The sequence below is a fragment of the Xenopus tropicalis genome, chromosome 10 (genome assembly GCF_000004195.4).
Source record: "Xenopus tropicalis strain Nigerian chromosome 10, UCB_Xtro_10.0, whole genome shotgun sequence".
NCBI classification, from domain to species: Eukaryota; Metazoa; Chordata; class Amphibia; order Anura; family Pipidae; genus Xenopus; species Xenopus tropicalis.
This window is the reverse complement of record NC_030686.2, coordinates 39,904,410-39,921,906: the sequence shown is the minus strand read 5'-3', so window position 1 is coordinate 39,921,906 and position 17,497 is coordinate 39,904,410. Positions and strand designations below refer to the sequence as shown.

The 17,497-nt window shown below is 45.4% G+C and overlaps 1 protein-coding gene across 3 annotated transcripts; it reads right to left on the bottom strand.

Annotated features, from left to right (window-relative positions):
• Positions 1-1,487: 1,487 nt before the first annotated feature.
• On the bottom strand, positions 1,488-16,126 carry ift52 (intraflagellar transport 52). 3 transcript variants are annotated; one of them, XM_031894090.1, is made up of 15 exons: positions 16,046-16,126; positions 14,252-14,473; positions 11,458-11,582; positions 11,130-11,217; positions 8,499-8,628; positions 8,236-8,311; positions 7,635-7,706; positions 6,764-6,890; positions 5,986-6,072; positions 5,787-5,855; positions 4,386-4,540; positions 3,966-4,053; positions 2,537-2,645; positions 2,241-2,386; positions 1,488-1,704 (listed from the first exon to the last, which is right to left on the bottom strand). In XM_031894090.1, the coding sequence occupies exons 2-15, from the start codon at positions 14,294-14,296 to the stop codon at positions 1,660-1,662; spliced, it is 1,362 nt and encodes a 453-aa protein (XP_031749950.1). In that variant the 5' UTR covers positions 14,297-14,473; positions 16,046-16,126; the 3' UTR covers positions 1,488-1,659. The 3 variants fall into 3 exon arrangements, with proteins under 3 accessions (XP_031749950.1, XP_031749949.1, NP_001016587.1); XM_031894089.1 differs by having other exon boundaries at positions 15,959-16,061; NM_001016587.2 differs by lacking the exon at positions 16,046-16,126 and having other exon boundaries at positions 1,493-1,704; positions 14,252-14,339.
• Positions 16,127-17,497: the final 1,371 nt, after the last annotated feature.

Sequence of the window (17,497 nt, the reverse complement as noted above, 5' to 3'; positions counted from 1 at the left end):
GCAGATCATAAAGTGGAGCAGCGGGGTGGTTTTTCTTGCCCTGTGTGGCAATCTTATGTAGAAACCTGGATAACAGGTTTCTGCATAATAGATAATGTATCAAGTTTTGGCCAATGGCCACTGCTTAATTTCTTTCCTACCAGTGACTTAAAATGTGATACTTTCCCACTCCTAAAACTGCCAAGTAGCTTGTTATTCAAGGGCACTATATAGAGTAGAAAGCAGTCTGAAATTTAGGCTGATGTCCCTCCCAGAGATTAGTTGCATGTAATAGATCTGCTACCGTTGGTGACTAACGTCTCCTGAATTGCCTTTCCACTAGCAACAAAGGGAATGGCCAGTGGAAAGGCCTATGTATCGCTTTGGTGCCTGCAGAAGGAAACTGCGCAACTTCAGGGAAACAAAGCAGCGATTGCCTTGTTGTTGATGGAAGGTGATTTAAGAGATATTAGTCAGCCATGGTAGCAAAACTCTATCATGGACAACTAATCTCTAATAACTAATGTAAACCTATTGTAAATGATAAGGATATTAGCAGTCACTGAGCGGTTCAGTGACCATATAAAGGCACAAGGCTGCAGGCTGAGTTATACAGGGAATGGAGTATCACTCATGTATTATAAGGGATAATTTACCCCCTACTGTAAATGATAAGGATATTGGCAGTCACTGAGGGGTTCTGTGCCCATATAAAGGCACAAGGCTGCAGGCTGAGTTATACAGGGAACTGTGAGTATCACCCATGTATTATAAGGGATAATGTACCCCCTACTGTCAATTATAAGGATATTAGAAGCCTTTAAGTAAGGCAGGAAAATGACTCTCACTCTGTATCTGACAGATTCCTACAAGAAGGCATATTGACATGAGATGGTGTTTATGGAAATACTTAGCAAGTGGAGGTTGGCAGCACTGAAGGCAGTAACGATGATATAAAGTGGTTACTTAGCAGCTAAATAATTTGCATAAGAACACAATGTCCCTATGCAACTCCAGTAAAGAGGATTTCCTAGCTGAACATTAAAGAAAAAAAAAGCATGTTTACAAGTAGGATTTATCTTCTGCTTGAGTAACAGGCTATGGAAGGCTTGGCACAACGAGTTCCCACAATACTTTTTGCTTATTTTTGATAATTAACGGGAGCTACTCTATTGCTTTCCTGTTTTTTCACAGCTTAGGTTTTTTGACAAACAAGTTTTAATATTTACTTCCAAGTATTTTTATACACCAGAGACCAATAAAGCCAGGCCCACAACCCCCCTTTGGACTTTTATAATACAGTAGGAGGGCTATGGGGGAGTAAAGAGAGGGGTTGGGAGCAGTCAACTGAGAAACAATCACAGATGGTGAAAGTGCAAAGCTAGCAGAACTCCTATTCCTATATGGAGTAACACTGGGGAAAAAATGTTCAGTATTTACTGTGTGCCCCAAACATGTAAAGTATCAACTGCAAAAATACACACAAAAAAAAAAGACAGGAGTTTCAGTTATATACATAAAGATATTTTTAATTTTTTCTGTGCAACTGTGCCCTTTCTGTACAAACTAAAGGCGACAAAGGGTATCTGAGATTAAAAAAATAATAAAATACAAAAATATGAATAAATAAATGATAGATAATCTGACTTTTTTTGGCCCATGGAGGTAAACCGGTAAATCTTAGATGCTCTGAAAGCCAGCCTCGCTTGTATCCATGTCGTGTTCCTGTAACAAACCAATAACAAAGTCGTACTTTTAACCTAGTCTGAATGCTTATTATGTGCACTTGTTTTACTGTTATTTATTTATAACTAACGAGGGTCCCTCTAATCTTTCTTTCCGAACAAACCTGTCAGTAGCAACATTACACTACCAGCGATGTTATGGTCTATGAAGAAATGTCAGGCTTACCTGTGCAGTCACATACAAATGTAAAATAAATAAATAAATGTACACAGAATACAGCATGCAAGAATATATATATATAAGAATCTATAAATGCTTCACCAAGTAACAGAAAACAATTTAGTTCCCCTTTAGGGAACTGAGTAAAGCAAAGTAGGCTGGAGGAGATTTTAGCGAACAGGAGCACCGGCCTAAGGTATTAGGTTAGCGACTTTAACCAATGGGGGAGCCTAATGTTTTAATTTAAATTTTAGTTCTCCTTAACTCACGTGGGGTTTTCTTTAAGATAAACTTGAGCCAGAATGTTAAAGCAATCATAACTCTGCCCCTTCATTTGACACAAACATTTTTCGTACCTGATTGAGCTTCTTGAATTCCACAACTTGGAAGAATATGTACTCCAGAATGTGTTTGGCATCCTGTTCCTCTTTGGGTAGGTTGCTGGTTACCCCTAGGATATCACCGCACTTACGCACATAAAATTCCAGGTCATCTTCTGTACCTAGAGTAAATGGGAAGAATAAAGTTTATGGGAGGGTATTGGCTATTTCAGTTTTGAAGAAAGGAAGGCTGTAGTCTATAAAACTGGATTTTGGGGTAGCCTTATGATCTGAGCAGAACTATGAAAGGGATGTGGAACTGGACCACTCACATCGGTTTGTGATCTGGGCCAGACGCGCTTTCTCTGAGGAAAAGTTCTCATCTAGGTCAAACAGATCCAGTGCTGGAGCTGGAAGCTCACGAAAGGAGGGAGGAAATACCTGCAAAGCAACAAAAAAAGTATCAGTAGGCTCAGAAAGGAGAAAAATCTGCCACTCTGCTCCAGGCCAGAATGGCAATCTGTGGGTTCTGGCAAATGCCAGAGGGGCTGCTGTAAGATGCCATAGACAGTCACTATTTATTGGGCTGGGGGGGCTGTTTGGGCCTCTGGGTACTTGGAATGCCAGGACCCAGGCCCAGACTGGCAATCTGTGGGTTCAGGCAAATGCCAGAGGGGCTGCTGTAAGATGCCATAGACAGTCACTATTTATTGGGCTGGGGGGGCTGTTTGTGCCTCTGGGTACTTGGAATGCCAGGGCCCAGGCCCAGACTGGCAATCTGTGGGTTCAGGCAAATGCCAGAGGGGCTGCTGTAAGATGCCATAGACAGTCACTATTTATTGGGCTGGGGGGGCTGTTTGTGCCTCTGGGTACTTGGAATGCCAGGGCCCAGGCCCAGACTGGCAATCTGTGGGTTCAGGCAAATGCCAGAGGGGCTGCTGTAAGATGCCATAGACACTCACTATTTATTGGGCTGGGGGGGGACTGTATGGAACTCTGTGTACTTAAAATGCCAGGGATTATAAACCAAGTCCAGTGCAATATACTTTAAGCTGGCCAACTACAACAAAGTCATCCCCAGTCTGCCCAGTCCTACACTTGCTTATCCGATTCATTAAGAATTCTACTGCTGTAATATACATTATTGAAGTATACTGCAATATATGGACAAACAATCCCTGTTTTGTTTAAAAAGGAGGGCATTTCTTGGTAGCTTAATGTCCCTACATATATTGCTAATGGGCGAGTGCAGAGGATCTCTTGTTGGTGTCTGTATGTATTTTGTGGTCACAGCCTCATTGCACCCCCGCCTTATGGTTTAAAATTTAGTGGTTGAGGACAACTTTATCTTTTTGCTATAGTTTATACGGGAGCAGTGGCCAGCTCCATGTTGTAGCTCCCACCCTTTCCAGCAACAGTCAGGTGATCCCAGTGGAGCCAATAAAAGGGCAACAATTTGGGGGATTTAACCCTGAAAGCAAGAGGGTCGCAGGTAAATTAGTCCCTTTGTTAAATGTATATTGAAGCAGTAGAATTCTTACTGAATCAGATAAAAGTGAGTGTAGGAGGGGATGACTTTGGCATAGTTGGCCAGCTTGAAGTATATTGCAATATATGGACAAACATTCCCTGTTTTGCTTAAAGGGGAGGACATTTCTTTGCACAGAATGTCTTAATGCCCTATATATATTGCAAATGGGTGAGTGCAGACGATCTTTTGTTGTGGTCTCTAAGAAGCTGATGCCCAAGGAACTGACTTACAGCTGGTTGCAGTGCAGGAAGCGGAGTCTCGAATTGTGGCTGGATGAGTTGTAGTGTTTCGTGCTTCACATTCAACTGTTCATATGATCTGTGACACAGAAAATAGTGAATAGCCAGTGAGTAGAAAAGCACAATGCAGTTGTGTCCCCGAGGAAGACAATACCATTATAAATCATAATGAGTTGGGCACTGGGATGTCTGGTGCTCTGTATTGTTTTCTGAATAAAGTAGGTCAGACGGCGATATATGAATTCCTAATCAATCCAGACACACTGAACCAGAACCTAACAAGTGAGGGATAGAAAGAAGAGGAGAACAATGCAGAGAATGCCCTCCATCTGCTGGACTACTCCCAGCATCCCCTGCTTCAAGTTTCAATTAGCAACTGAAGGAAAAATGACAAAGTACGCTGGATCTTACTTAATAACTTTGGCGAGAGAGGAAGTGTCCAGCTGGAAGATGCTCATGTCAAATAGAGTTGTAAAGTCCCTTGGGATCTCGTCTCCTTCCTGCAGGCAAACGCGCACTCGCTGGGAGAGTTTGTTGGTGTTGGGCAGCATGGTGTAATCTGAAATCTGCAATGATGGCATAACAGATTGACAGTTATTGTTGGATCCATTATCTGGAAACCTGTTATCCAGAAAGTTCTGAATTATGGGAAGGCCATCTCCCATCTTATTCAAATAATCCAAATTTTTAAAATTGATTTCCCTTTTCTCTGTAACAATAAAACTGTACCTTGTACTTGATAACAACTAAGATATAATTACCCCTTATTGGGGGCAAAACAATCCTATTGGGTTTATTTAATGGTTACATGATTCCCTTTTCTCTGTAATAATAAAACAGTACCTGTACTTGATCCCAACTAAGATATAATTACCCCTTATTGGGGGCAGAACAGCCCTATTGGGTTTATTTCATGGTTAAATGATTCCCTTTTCTCTGTAATAATAAAACAGTACCTGTACTTGATCCCAACTAAGATATAATTACCCCTTATTGGGGGCAGAACAGCCCTATTGGGTTTATTTAATGGTTAAATGATTCCCTTTTCTCTGTAATAATAAAACAGTACCTGTACTTGATCCCAACTAAGATATAATTACCCCTTATTGGGGGCAGAACAGCCCTATTGGGTTTATTTAATGGTTAAATGATTCCCTTTTCTCTGTAATAATAAAACAGTACCTGTACTTGGTCCCAACTAAGATATAATTACCCCATATTGGGGCAGAACAGTCCTATTGGGTTTATTTAATGGTTAAATGATTCCCTTTTCTCAGTAATAATAAAACAGTACCTGTACTTGATCCCAACTAAGATATAATTACCCCTTATTGGGGGCAGAACAGTCCTATTGGGTTTATTTAATGGTTAAATGATTCCCTTTTCTCAGTAATAATAAAACAGTACCTGTACTTGATCCCAACTAAGATATAATTACCCCTTATTGGGGGCAGAACAGCCCTATTGGGTTTATTTAATGGTTAAATGATTCCCTTTTCTCTGTAATAATAAAACAGTACCTGTACTTGATCCCAACTAAGATATAATTACCCCTTATTGGGGGCAGAACAGCCCTATTGGGTTTATTTAATGGTTAAATGATTCCCTTTTCTCTGTAATAATAAAACAGTACCTGTACTTGATCCCAACTAAGATATAATTACCCCTTATTGGGGGCAGAACAGCCCTATTGGGTTTATTTAATGGTTACATGATTCCCTTATTACACATAAGACATTGTAAGCAGTGCCTGTCGCTTACTCCCAATGCCCTTGAGTCAGGTTAGGAATGGCTACTTCTGAATATACTTACTTCAGGATCCTCTGCATCAATCTGGTTCAGGGTGATATCAGTAGTAGTGAGCCACTGCATTAGCACATCCTGCCACATGCAAGAAAAAAAAGCAACAATCCTAAAATTAGGGAATTGCATCTCAATATCAATATTTTCTCAATTTCTCAGGCTGCAGTAAATAGGTAGTATGCTACAAACCAGCAATGCAATATCTCACCAGTATCTTTGTGTTCTCTTCCTTGTCCAGATAGTGATCGCTGAACATGTGACATGAGCCCAACACAGCCAGTTTCCCACTATGCATCTGAAGGTGAAAAAACAACAAGTGAAGCAATCAACAGTTCATCAGATTACAAAATTCCTTTAAAATGTGTTCCGTCCTTTCCTCTAAGGCTACTGTCACACAGAGCAGTGTCTCAGCCTGTGTATAAGCACAATGACAGTCATAAAAGTCTAATTCCCAATCTTATAATGGCTTCCAAACCAAAATGTATCCACAGCTTACAGACAGCATGCAGGAACTACATAACCCACGGTGCATTGCACTGTGATGTTCCTTTCCTTATTCACACCACATGTGCAGGGAATTGTGGGATTTGGAGGTTGCCGGCTGAAGGCAGGATGAGGACAGGCGGCTACTGTTACTGTCTCAAAGTAGTCAGTCAGATCAGCAGGGGAACAGGGGGTGGGGCTTAGGTAACTATTCCAAACCGTATTATTACATCAAAAATCATGAAAAGGCTGCATATTTTTTAATTGATGTAAACAGCAAAGTTGCTTGAAATTATATTTGAAGTTGTGTTTGGGAGGAGTTCCCCTTTAATTACTGGTTAGGGTTTTATCAAGGTGTTTAGTGTCATTGTTTTTAAAGGGGCTTCTGGTAAGCATCTCATAATCTTGGCTAATGACACACATGGCACTATTAGTCAGTTGCAGAAGAAAATAATGGGCTCCACAGAGAATAAGAACTACAGAAAGAATTAGTGGAAAGTTACCTTGCTTTGGTAGAAAGCCATTATGGGCCTGTTCAGTGGAAAGCAGACAGATCCTGTGGACAGGACAGCCATGGCTGGCTTCATGACGTTCAGTGTGGCACCAAATGGGTAAACAAAGGTTAAGGCCCTGCAAAACAGCAAGAGAGAGGGTTATGGCACTGAGGAAAATGTTCACAGCATAAACTTGTTTTACGTTATACAGAATCACACACTACATGGAATTGTGACAAGATGCATCACAGAAAGCAGGCCTTGACTGGGATTAATAATAGGCCCTGACATTTCTGGTAAACAAAGGTCCAAACAGGCCCCCCCAGCCCAATAAATAGTGAGTGTCTATGGCATCTTACAGCAGCCCCTCTGGCATTTGCCTGAACCCACAGATTGCCAGTCTGAGCCTGGGTCCTGGCATTCCAAGTACCCAGAGGCCCAAACAGCCCCCCCAGCCCAATAAATAGTGACTGTCTGTGGCATCTTACAGCAGCCCCTCTGGCATTTGCCAGAACCCACAGATTGCCAGTCTGGGCCTGGGTCCTGGCATTCCAAGTACCCAGAGGCCCAAACAGCCCCCCCAGCCCAATAAATAGTGACTGTCTATGGCATCTTACAGCAGCCCCTCTGGCATTTGCCTGAACCCACAGATTGCCAGTCTGGGCCTGGGTCCTGGCATTCCAAGTACCCAGAGGCCCAAACAGCCCCCAGCCCAATAAATGGTGACTGTCTATGGCATCTTACAGCAGCCCCTCTGGCATTTACCAGACCCCACAGATTGCCAGTCCGGGCCTGATAGGAAGTAACCAAATATATGCCCCTCTAAAATTAATGAAGGTGCATTGCAGTTGTTCCCTGCACCCCAGATTCCAGAACCTACTTTGAGTTGTTTCCAGTGCTGTCATCATCTATAATCATGGACACATCCTTTCCAGCTGCTCTGCTGATCTCCCTGTTAAAAGGACAAAGATTTAGACTGTAATAGACTGGTAGACTACACATCCCTGAGATACCAAATATCTTTACAATTTACACTCATACAAAATTTATTTTTGTTTTCTGCTACAGGCCCTATTAAAAGGGAAATTCATCTTTAAATTACCTTTTAGAATGATGTAGACATTGATATTCTAAGACAATTTGCTATTGTCCGTCATTTTTTATCTTTGTGTTCAACAGCATTTCCATAGCTATCTGGTTGCTAGGGTCTTATTTACCTTAGCAACCAGGCAGTTGTTTGAATGAGAGCTGGTATCTGAATAGGTGTGGGACCAAATAGGAAGATAAGCAATAAAAAGTAACAAGTAAAATAGTAAAATTTTAGCCTTACAAAGCAATAGTTTTTGGCTGCTGAGGTCAGTGACCCCCATTTCAAAGCTAGAAAGGGGCAGATGAGGAAGGCAAATATTTTGTAAACTATAAATATGATTAATGAAAGACAAAATGTGAATTTTAAAGAAACTTTTATTTATATTGCTTACCGATTCAACACTCCATTGGAGACGAGTGCTTCTTTGGGGTGAAAGTATTTGTAGTAAACATTTCGTACAACAGAATCTTTCGTTGCAAGAGGGGAGAGAAAAAGCAGGTAGAAAGAGTGGTGAGTTGTACAATGTATAAAGGGACTTGAAATCCCTGACTAATATGATATCTAACATAGCAAGTATACATATGCAGTTAGAAAGAGATGAGACAAGAGGGGCTACTGAGCCCCATTACCTTCTCCCCTATCTCTCAATCTTACCATTGTTCACCATAATGCCATACTCCTCCAGTAAAAAGTTAATGTTGGTGTCATGTCTGGACTCTCCTCCCTCGCCGAGCATAACAAGGATGTCCCCACCTCCCTCCAAGAACTGTTTCAGCACCTCGAACTGTACAAGAAAAAAAAAAGCAATCGGAAAACAGCTTGGTTACATCTCAGAGACTCTGCATGAATCAATTAAAGGAGAACTTAACTCTAAAAAATATGGATATAAACACCATACTTTATATATCGAACTTACTGCACCAGCCTAAGGGTGAAGACACACAGAGCTACTAGTAGCAGCTACTTTTTCACGGCTACCAAATGCCAAAAAATCCCCTGCCATACACAATACTGAGAATTGCCTCTCCTAAAACACATGTTGAGACAATTATCAGTAAATGATGAGCATTGACTATTTTAGTAGCCACAACAAGTAGCCACTACTAGTAGCTCCGTGTGTCTTCACCCTAAGGGCTCTGGCACACGGGGAGATTAGTCGCCCACGACAAATCTCCCTTGTCACGGGCGACTAATCTCCCCGAACTATCATCCCACCGGCGAACATGTAAGTCGCCGGTGGGATGGTACACGCTGCGCAGGCGATTTCGGCAATTTGCCGAAGTTGCCTCGCGAGGCATTTTCGGCAATTTGCCGAAATTGCGCCACCGCGTGTGTTTTGCTTTTAGTTAGACAAACTGATGTACAGGGTATTGCTTATTTACTTTTAAAGGAACAGTTCAATGTAAACAAGAACAATAAAATTGTAGCTTCGCAGAGCAATAGTTTTTTACGGCAGTGACCCCCATTTGGAAGCTGGAAAGATGCAGAAGAGGAAGGCAAATAACTCAAGAACTATTTAAAAAATAAAGACCAATTGCAAAGTTGTTGGGAATAGGACATTCTATAACAAACTTAAAGTTAACTTAAAGGAGAAGGAAAGGTACAATCACTGGGGGTGTCAATATGTTAGACACCCCCCGCAATGGTGCTCCCGTTAGGAGAAAACCTAACATTTTGGCAACCCCCAGTAACTTTACCTTTCCTTCTCCTTTAAAGGTGAATCATCGTTTAAAATCTTACATTAAGAGAGAAACAGCCCACACAATCTCCGATGGAGCCCTGTGAAAGCAATGACAATGCCTCCCTGTGCCACCGAAGGAAACTGCACTGAAGCACCCACTATACAGGCAGCTGGATTCCACACGTGGTACCTAGAGAAACTGTGTGCCAGGCAGGACCCTAAGCCAGCAGCAATGAGTACACACTGTAAAGCGCTGTGTGATATGTTGACAGGCCAATAATAATAACAGGAAATTAAGTGATGGCTGTACCCTTGTAGTTCTCTTAGGATGTGTCTGCATAAACTAGTAATAGCAAGAACATTAAATGATTTTACTGCCTTTCATTAATAGTGCATAAAATCTCATTGCCGCGTTATCAAACTGATTGGTTTTGTGGCCTGCTATATATTTCTCCTGAGTTAATTAAATGAAAGTTATCAATAAATAAACAAATGCAGACTTAATTAAGTTTGAAAGCGATTGCACATTCTGTGCTTCTATTCTCTAAGTGTGACATCTCATTACTGCAAGTAGAACTCATGGCACACCCAGCATCTTCTCTCCTGGCACTGCCCAGGCTGCTTGCCACTAACTTCCCTGACATCTGCCTGTCACTGCTTTTGTACTAAAATACACATAATTCATATGCAGCTCATATACTCTGAGGCATCTTTTAATTTTTTCCTTGCACTTCCAATTAAATCTCCATAAGTTGCATGTCTGTGGTTTGGGGCAGCCGGCTTTGCTCTTGTGGGACCCCTGTGGTGGTGGTAAGGAGCTTGTGCACACACCAGACAAGGCTAGTACTAAAGGTGGCCATACACCTTCAGATCCGCTCACTTGGCGATGTTGCCAAGCGAGCGGATCTTCTCCCATTATCTCCCACCAACGGGAGGGCGATATCGGGCGAATCCAGGCTAATTCGGTCGTTTGGCCCTCGAGCCAAACGATCGAATTAGAACGCTGGTAATAGGCGAAGTCAGATCGGGGACCACATCAACGAGCTGATGCGGCCCCCAATCCAACTATATTTTTTAACCTGCCCAATCGATATCTGGCCGATTTCAGGCCAGATATCGGTCGGGCAGGCCCATCGTTAGTGCCCCTACATGGGCCGATTAGCTGCAGAATCAGTCTAAGGGACCGATATCGGCAGCTAGAATCGGCCCGTGTATGGGGACCTTAAAAGTTTAGGTAGCTAGCACCTTCACAAAACTGAGAAATCAATGAGAAGTAATGCAGCATGGAAAAATTTCCTAAGGGATGAACGACTATGATTGGCTATTTGGTAGCCCAGTGAGGACTGGCAGACTACATGGGGGCTCTGTTTGGCAGTACACATGGTAAGAAAGTAAGAAATTCACTATATATTGAGCTGGCGAGGGGCTGTTTGGGCCTCTGTGTACCTAAAATACCAGAGCCTACTTTGAATGGCAGTCTGGGCCTGCTCCCACTCACCCCTAATATAACTGAGCTGCTGGTGTAGGGCCACAAAGACACAGTAGCATATTGTAAACCTGTTATGAGACGTGAAGCAAATTCATTACAGGAATATGGCCCAAACCTCAGCAGCAGTGAACTTCTCCCTTGGTCCTGCAGTTATCCACAGCTTTACTCCAACCAGCTTCTCTTCTGTGATTTCATCCTTTATACTGAAGGCAAAAAAAAAAAAAATTATGTTATGGCATATGACGTTGCAGAACTTTATTTAGTATGCGATACATATATCCTTCATATTGGTTGTTAGCATATAACACAACACAATACAGTGTTTAATTATTAATAGCAGTAGGCAGAGCAATGGGTGACATCAGTACGTCTACTTGTCCTTTATCTGCAGCACAGTAAGGAGTGATTGGTATAGGCCAGCCAAAGAATACTGCTTCTTATACCTCTGTATTTTCCAGTTGCCCCGTAGCCGTTTCTGCAGTGACTTATAACCGCTGGTAACAGTAAATATTTCCCTTTTTGAGGCACTAAGCACAATGGTTTTGCGGATATCATTATCTGAAGCTATCTGCGAAAAAAGGAAGAGAAAAATATTTAGAAAAAGAAAGAGAGAATTATTTAAGTGTAGCAATCTTCACTGTAAAGGTATGGGATCTGTTATCCAGAAAGCTTAGAAATATGGCTTTTAAATGTTGAATGCAGCGTATAGTGCTGCTACATGTGTTTAACATATTCATAGAATTAAAAATGATTTATCCCCCCCCCCATGCACAACCTTCCCTATCGTCCTCAGTTGTCTATCCTAGGTAGGCCATACAAATTAACCCCGACAGCAGAATGAGGGTCTTAAAAGTGCTTTGCCGCCTAAGCAACTGTCATCTTGACAGGCAGCAAAATGCTTAGAACTGCCCCTTAACTGACTTGAACCCTGATGATGTAGGGAAACCAGATTACTTGAAAATTAGGGACATAACTACTAATAAATACATGTTGTAGGGCAGCACTGACTGAATTTAAAATAAACTGCAAGAAATTCAGTATTGCTAGCTGAATTTTTTTTAAACGTGCCCCTGAATTCTCAAGTGATCTGTTCACCCGACTCCAGGGAGCATGCCACTAAAGCTGGCCATACACGGTAAGATCTGCTCGCTTGGCGAGGTTGCGATATAAGACTAACGCGGTCATTGGCCCTGGGGCCAAACAATCGAATTAAAACGGCAGGTATAGGCACCCGTCGGTTCGGGGAACACATCAACGAGCCGATACGGCTAAAAATCAAACGATCAGATCGAGATCTGGCTGATTTCAGGCTAGATGCCGGTCGGGCAGGCCCATCGTTAGTGCCCATTTATGGGCCTTTTAGCTGCTAAAAGGACTGATATTGGCAACTAAAATTGGCCTGTGTATGGCCACCTTTAGAGTGTTAAGTGAATGGTTCTGCTGTGTGCTAGTCAGAGGTGGGCCAAGCCGGCTCACCCCTGCTTCCCTGAGGTGGGATCACAGCACGGTGTGCAGAGTGGGGAGTGACCAGGAATCAGCGGTGGGGGGTAAGAGATCCCAGACTAGGGGCTGGCCCCCTCACTGTTGCACCCTAGGCAGGTGCCTATTCCCCCTACCCCTAGTTCCAGCCCTGGTGCTAGGCCCTGGGCTCATAGCCTACATGGTTAAGAACTTGTCTGTGCCAGGACTCCTGGGCCCCCCTATACTCCTGGCACCCCCCTATATTCCTGGTGCCCCCCCATACTCCTGGCACCCCCTATACTCCTGGTGCCCCCCTATACTCCTGGTGCCCCCCTATACTCCTGGAGGCCCCTATACTCCTGGTGCCCCCCTATACTCCTGGAGGCCCCTATACTCCTGGGCCCCCCCTATACTCCTGGAGGCCCCTATACTCCTGGGCCCCCCTATACTCCTGGTGCCCCCCTATACTCCTGGTGCCCCCCTATACTCCTGGAGGCCCCTATACTCCTGGGCCCCCCCTATACTCCTGGAGGCCCCTATACTCCTGGTGCCCCCCTATACTCCTGGTGCCCCCCTATACTCCTGGAGGCCCCTATACTCCTGGAGGCCCCTATACTCCTGGAGGCCCCTATACTCCTGGAGGCCCCTATACTCCTGGAGGCCCCTATACTCCTGGTGCCCCCTATACTCCTGGGCCCCCCTATACTCCTGGGTCCCCTATACTCCTGGCAGCCCCCCCTATACTCCTGGGCCCCCTATACTCCTGGCAGCCCCCCCTATACTCCTGGTGCCCCCTATACTCCTGGTGCCCCCTATACTCCTGGGCCCCCCTATACTCCTGGCAGCCCCCCTATACTCCTGGCAGCCCCCCTATACTCCTGGCAGCCCCCCTATACTCCTGGCAGCCCCCCCTATACTCCTGGCAGCCCCCCCTATACTCCTGGTGCCCCCTATACTCCTGGGCCCCCTATACTCCTGGTGGCCCCCCCTATACTTCTGGTGCCCCCTATACTCCTGGGCCCCCTATACTCCTGGTGGCCCCCCCTATACTTCTGGTGCCCCCTATACTTCTGGGCCCCCTATACTCCTGGGGCCCCCCTATACTCCTGGGCCCCCCTATACTCCTGGGCCCCCCCTATACTCCTGGGCCCCCCTATACTCCTGGGCCCCCCCTATACTCCTGGGCCCCCCCTATACTCCTGGGCCCCCCTATACTCCTGGGCCCCCCTATACTCCTGGGCCCCCCCTATACTCCTGCCCCCCCCCCCTATACTCCTGGGCCCCCCCTATACTCCTGGGGCCCCCCTATACTCCTGGGGCCCCCCTATACTCCTGGGCCCCCCTATACTCCTGGGCCCCCCCTATACTCCTGGGCCCCCCTATACTCCTGGGCCCCCCCTATACTCCTGGGCCCCCCCTATACTCCTGGGCCCCCCTATACTCCTGGGCCCCCCCTATACTCCTGCCCCCCCCCTATACTCCTGGGCCCCCCCTATACTCCTGGGCCCCCCCTATACTCCTGGGCCCCCCTGCAAGCGCAAGGGCTACTTTCTTTGTATCTGACTCGATTGCATTACATGGAAAGAAAACACATATAAGAGTTTATTTAGTTGGACCCCACACGCAAGTGCCAGTGAATGCAAAGAGCTCACTGAGAGAATCAGAATGGCTTCTGCCCACTACACTGAGTCTCTAGAAGCCCCAGCAGCGCACACGGTGTAGGCTTTATTAACATTGTGGCGGCTAAACTCGCCAACAGCCCGGTTCCCCCGTTACCTGCTTGTTGACTCCCATCCTCCTTACGGTGCTCTCGCGTAGCATTATGGGCTCCCGTAACCATGAGCCGCTCCTGCTTAGCAACAAACCGCCATCACGTGACTCTCGCCAATTCCTGCGCTAGCCGTCACAGGGAAGGGGGCGGGGCGAGGAAGCGTAACATCCGCACAGTCAGGCCGAGGCTGCCATCTTGGTAGAGGCGTGCGTTTTAATTTCCTCAGCCTATATTTATATTTTCATTATTTATTCCCTGGTATTTATATAGCAACATTATATTTCCGAATTGCAATTTAATTATTAATGACAACAGTCATTGTTCTAATAATTATGACTATAACCATTAAATAAACATGTCTCTTTTAGTACATTTGTTAAAATGGCCTTTGGCTTAGAAAAGAGGTGGCAAGCTGTGATGTACAGTTGCGGGACCTCCTTCTCAACACACAGGGTTGCCCCCTTTTATGAAAAAAAAACCACTTTCATATATTTTTGCCTTTTTTACCTATTAATACCATTAGGCATCATTTTTACTGGTCTGGTGGCTGCCCTACCAACCCATGAGTTTTCCTGGCCCCCTCAGAGAACGCTAGTGTTGACACCTTTTCTGGGGAAAAATACCTGCCCTTCTATATTTTAATATTTCTTACCTATTAATAGCATTGGCGTCAAGCTTCAGTTTTACCAGCCTGACCAGAGTGCTTCATTCATGAGCTCTGAGCCTGATCATGTATTAAACACAGAGTTCCCTTGAACCTGTGCTTTGTGTCTCTTGTGTATTGTAAATGAGCCCTATGGTTATTAAAATGTCAGGACAAGATTATTATCTATGCTATGATAGGGAGTTAAGGTCTCCATACACGGGCCGATAGTAGCTGCCGATATGGGTCCCTTGGACCAACTCGGCAGCTTATCTGCCCGTGCAGGGGCAGAACCGAGGGGCCTGGGCGACCGATATCTGGCCTGAAATTGGCCAGATATCAATCGGCCAAGTTAGAAAATCCAGTCGGATCGGGGACCGCACTGAACCGACTGCCCCATTGCCGCGTGCAGAATTCGATCGTTTGGCCCCAGGGCCAAATGATCAAATTCACCTACACGCCTCCCCGATATTGCCACCCGTAGGTGTCGCCAAACGAGCGGATCTGCCCGTGTATGGCCTGCTTTAGAAGACCTCTATAAAGAAAAAGTTTATTTATCAGCAAATATAGTTGGGGGGTATAGGCAGGGGCCTAACTCTATCAATTAATCAACAAGTTATTCAGTGAAATAAACAACCATTTATGGGCTCAAAATGTAAACAAACAATTCAAAAGCATACTATACCAAACAGTGGAAAGGTACATCCCAGTGCCTCATGGTGCCCACTCCTAATGCGTTTCGCACCATTGGGTGCTTCATCAGAGGCGGTCAATAGTTGGGGGGTATAGGCAGGGGCCTAACTCTATCACCCTGGGTCCCCAGCAAAAAAGAAAATCTCAGGCTCCCTAAAGCCCATTTGCCCATGCATGTACTTGGGGAATGCTACTCACAGCAACTTTCCCTACACCGCACACATCCTACTTGCAAACTAGTGCTCTGCATGTCTGTAATGGGCCCCTACTCCCCTGGGCCCCCCTGCAGTCGCTGAGACTGATCCCCCAATAATTACACCAGTGTATAGGTGAGCAACTAGCTACAATCTTACTATGTAATCCTACAAACACTTACAAGAAGTAAATCAACCTTGTTTTCTGTGCTGGGGCTCAAGGCTGGTGAAACGGCGTTAGAGCACCAGTGTCGATGGAGCAGTGTTACCTGTGGCTGAGCTTTTCCCATGACTCTGGTGCCAGTCAGGTGTTGGAGGTTCAGGAAACCAGTCAAGAGCAGGCGATGTCAAACGATGTCAAGCATAACTTAAAACAATGTTTTTCTAGGGTTTATTTACCTTTTAGACTTCAGTTTTGGCTACCTAATGACATAAAAATGTCACAAAAAGTACAAACAATATACTATCAGTCTCTATTAAATGACCTAAAAAAATCCAGTTTTACAGGGATGGAGGCAGTCGCTGCAAATCCTGTTTATCAGGCCTTGTTGCACAGGAATTGTACAGATTGGCAGTAAAGATTAGCATGACAGCTTTGTCAGATATGATTCTGTATAAGGGAACATATTTAACATTTTTAGTCTGGCCCTGAGCTTTACATTAATGATAGACTTGTCTCTATTCCATCAGACCATGACAGGCTATGGGGGACGATCACAGGCCATGACAGTCTATGGGGACTATCACAGGCCATGACAGGCTATTGGGGGCTATCACAGGCCATGACAGGCTATTGGGGACTATCACAGGCCATGACAGGCTATGGGGGCCTATCACAGGCCATGACAGGCTACGGGGGGCTATCACAGGCCATGACAGGCTACGGGGGGCTATCACAGACCATGACAGGCTATGGGGGACTATGACAGGCTATAGGGGACTATCACAGGCCATGACAGGCTATTGGGGGCTATCACAGGCCATGACAGGCTATGGGGGACTATCACAGGCCATGACAGGCTATGGGGGACTATCACAGGCCATGACAGGCTATGGGGGACTATCACAGGCCATGACAGGCTATGGGGGACTATCACAGGCCATGACAGGCTATGGGGGCCTATCACAGGCCATGACAGGCTACGGGGGGCTATCACAGACCATGACAGGCTATGGGGGACTATGACAGGCCATGACAGGCTATGGGGGACTATCACAGGCCATGACAGGCTATGGGGGACTATCACAGGCCATGACAGGCTATGGGGGACTATCACAGGCCATGACAGGCTATGGGGGCCTATCACAGGCCATGACAGGCTACGGGGGGCTATCACAGACCATGACAGGCTATGGGGGACTATGACAGGCTATGGGGGACTATCACAGGCCATGACAGGCTATGGGGGCCTATCACAGGCCATGACAGGCTACGGGGGGCTATCACAGACCACGACAGGCTATGGGGGCCTATCACAGGCCATGACAGGCTATGGGGGCCTATCACAGGCCATGACAGGCTACGGGGGGCTATCACAGACCATGACAGGCTATGGGGGACTATGACAGGCTATAGGGGACTATCACAGGCCATGACAGGCTACGGGGGGCTATCACAGACCATGACAGGCTATGGGGGCCTATCACAGGCCATGACAGGCTACGGGGGGCTATGACAGGCTATGGGGGCTATCACAGGCCATGACAGGCTATGGGGGACT

Coding starts and splice junctions, on each gene's coding strand:
- ift52 (XM_031894090.1), bottom strand. CDS start 14,296: ATGCTACGCGAGAGCACCGTAAGGAGGATGGGAGTCAACAAGCAG. Junction 8,629..11,129: donor AGAAGTTCACTGCTGCTGAG/GTTTGGGCCATA, acceptor TTTCTTGTACAG/TTCGAGGTGCTGAAACAGTT. Junction 5,856..5,985: donor AAGAGAACACAAAGATACTG/GTGAGATATTGC, acceptor TGCATGTGGCAG/GATGTGCTAATGCAGTGGCT.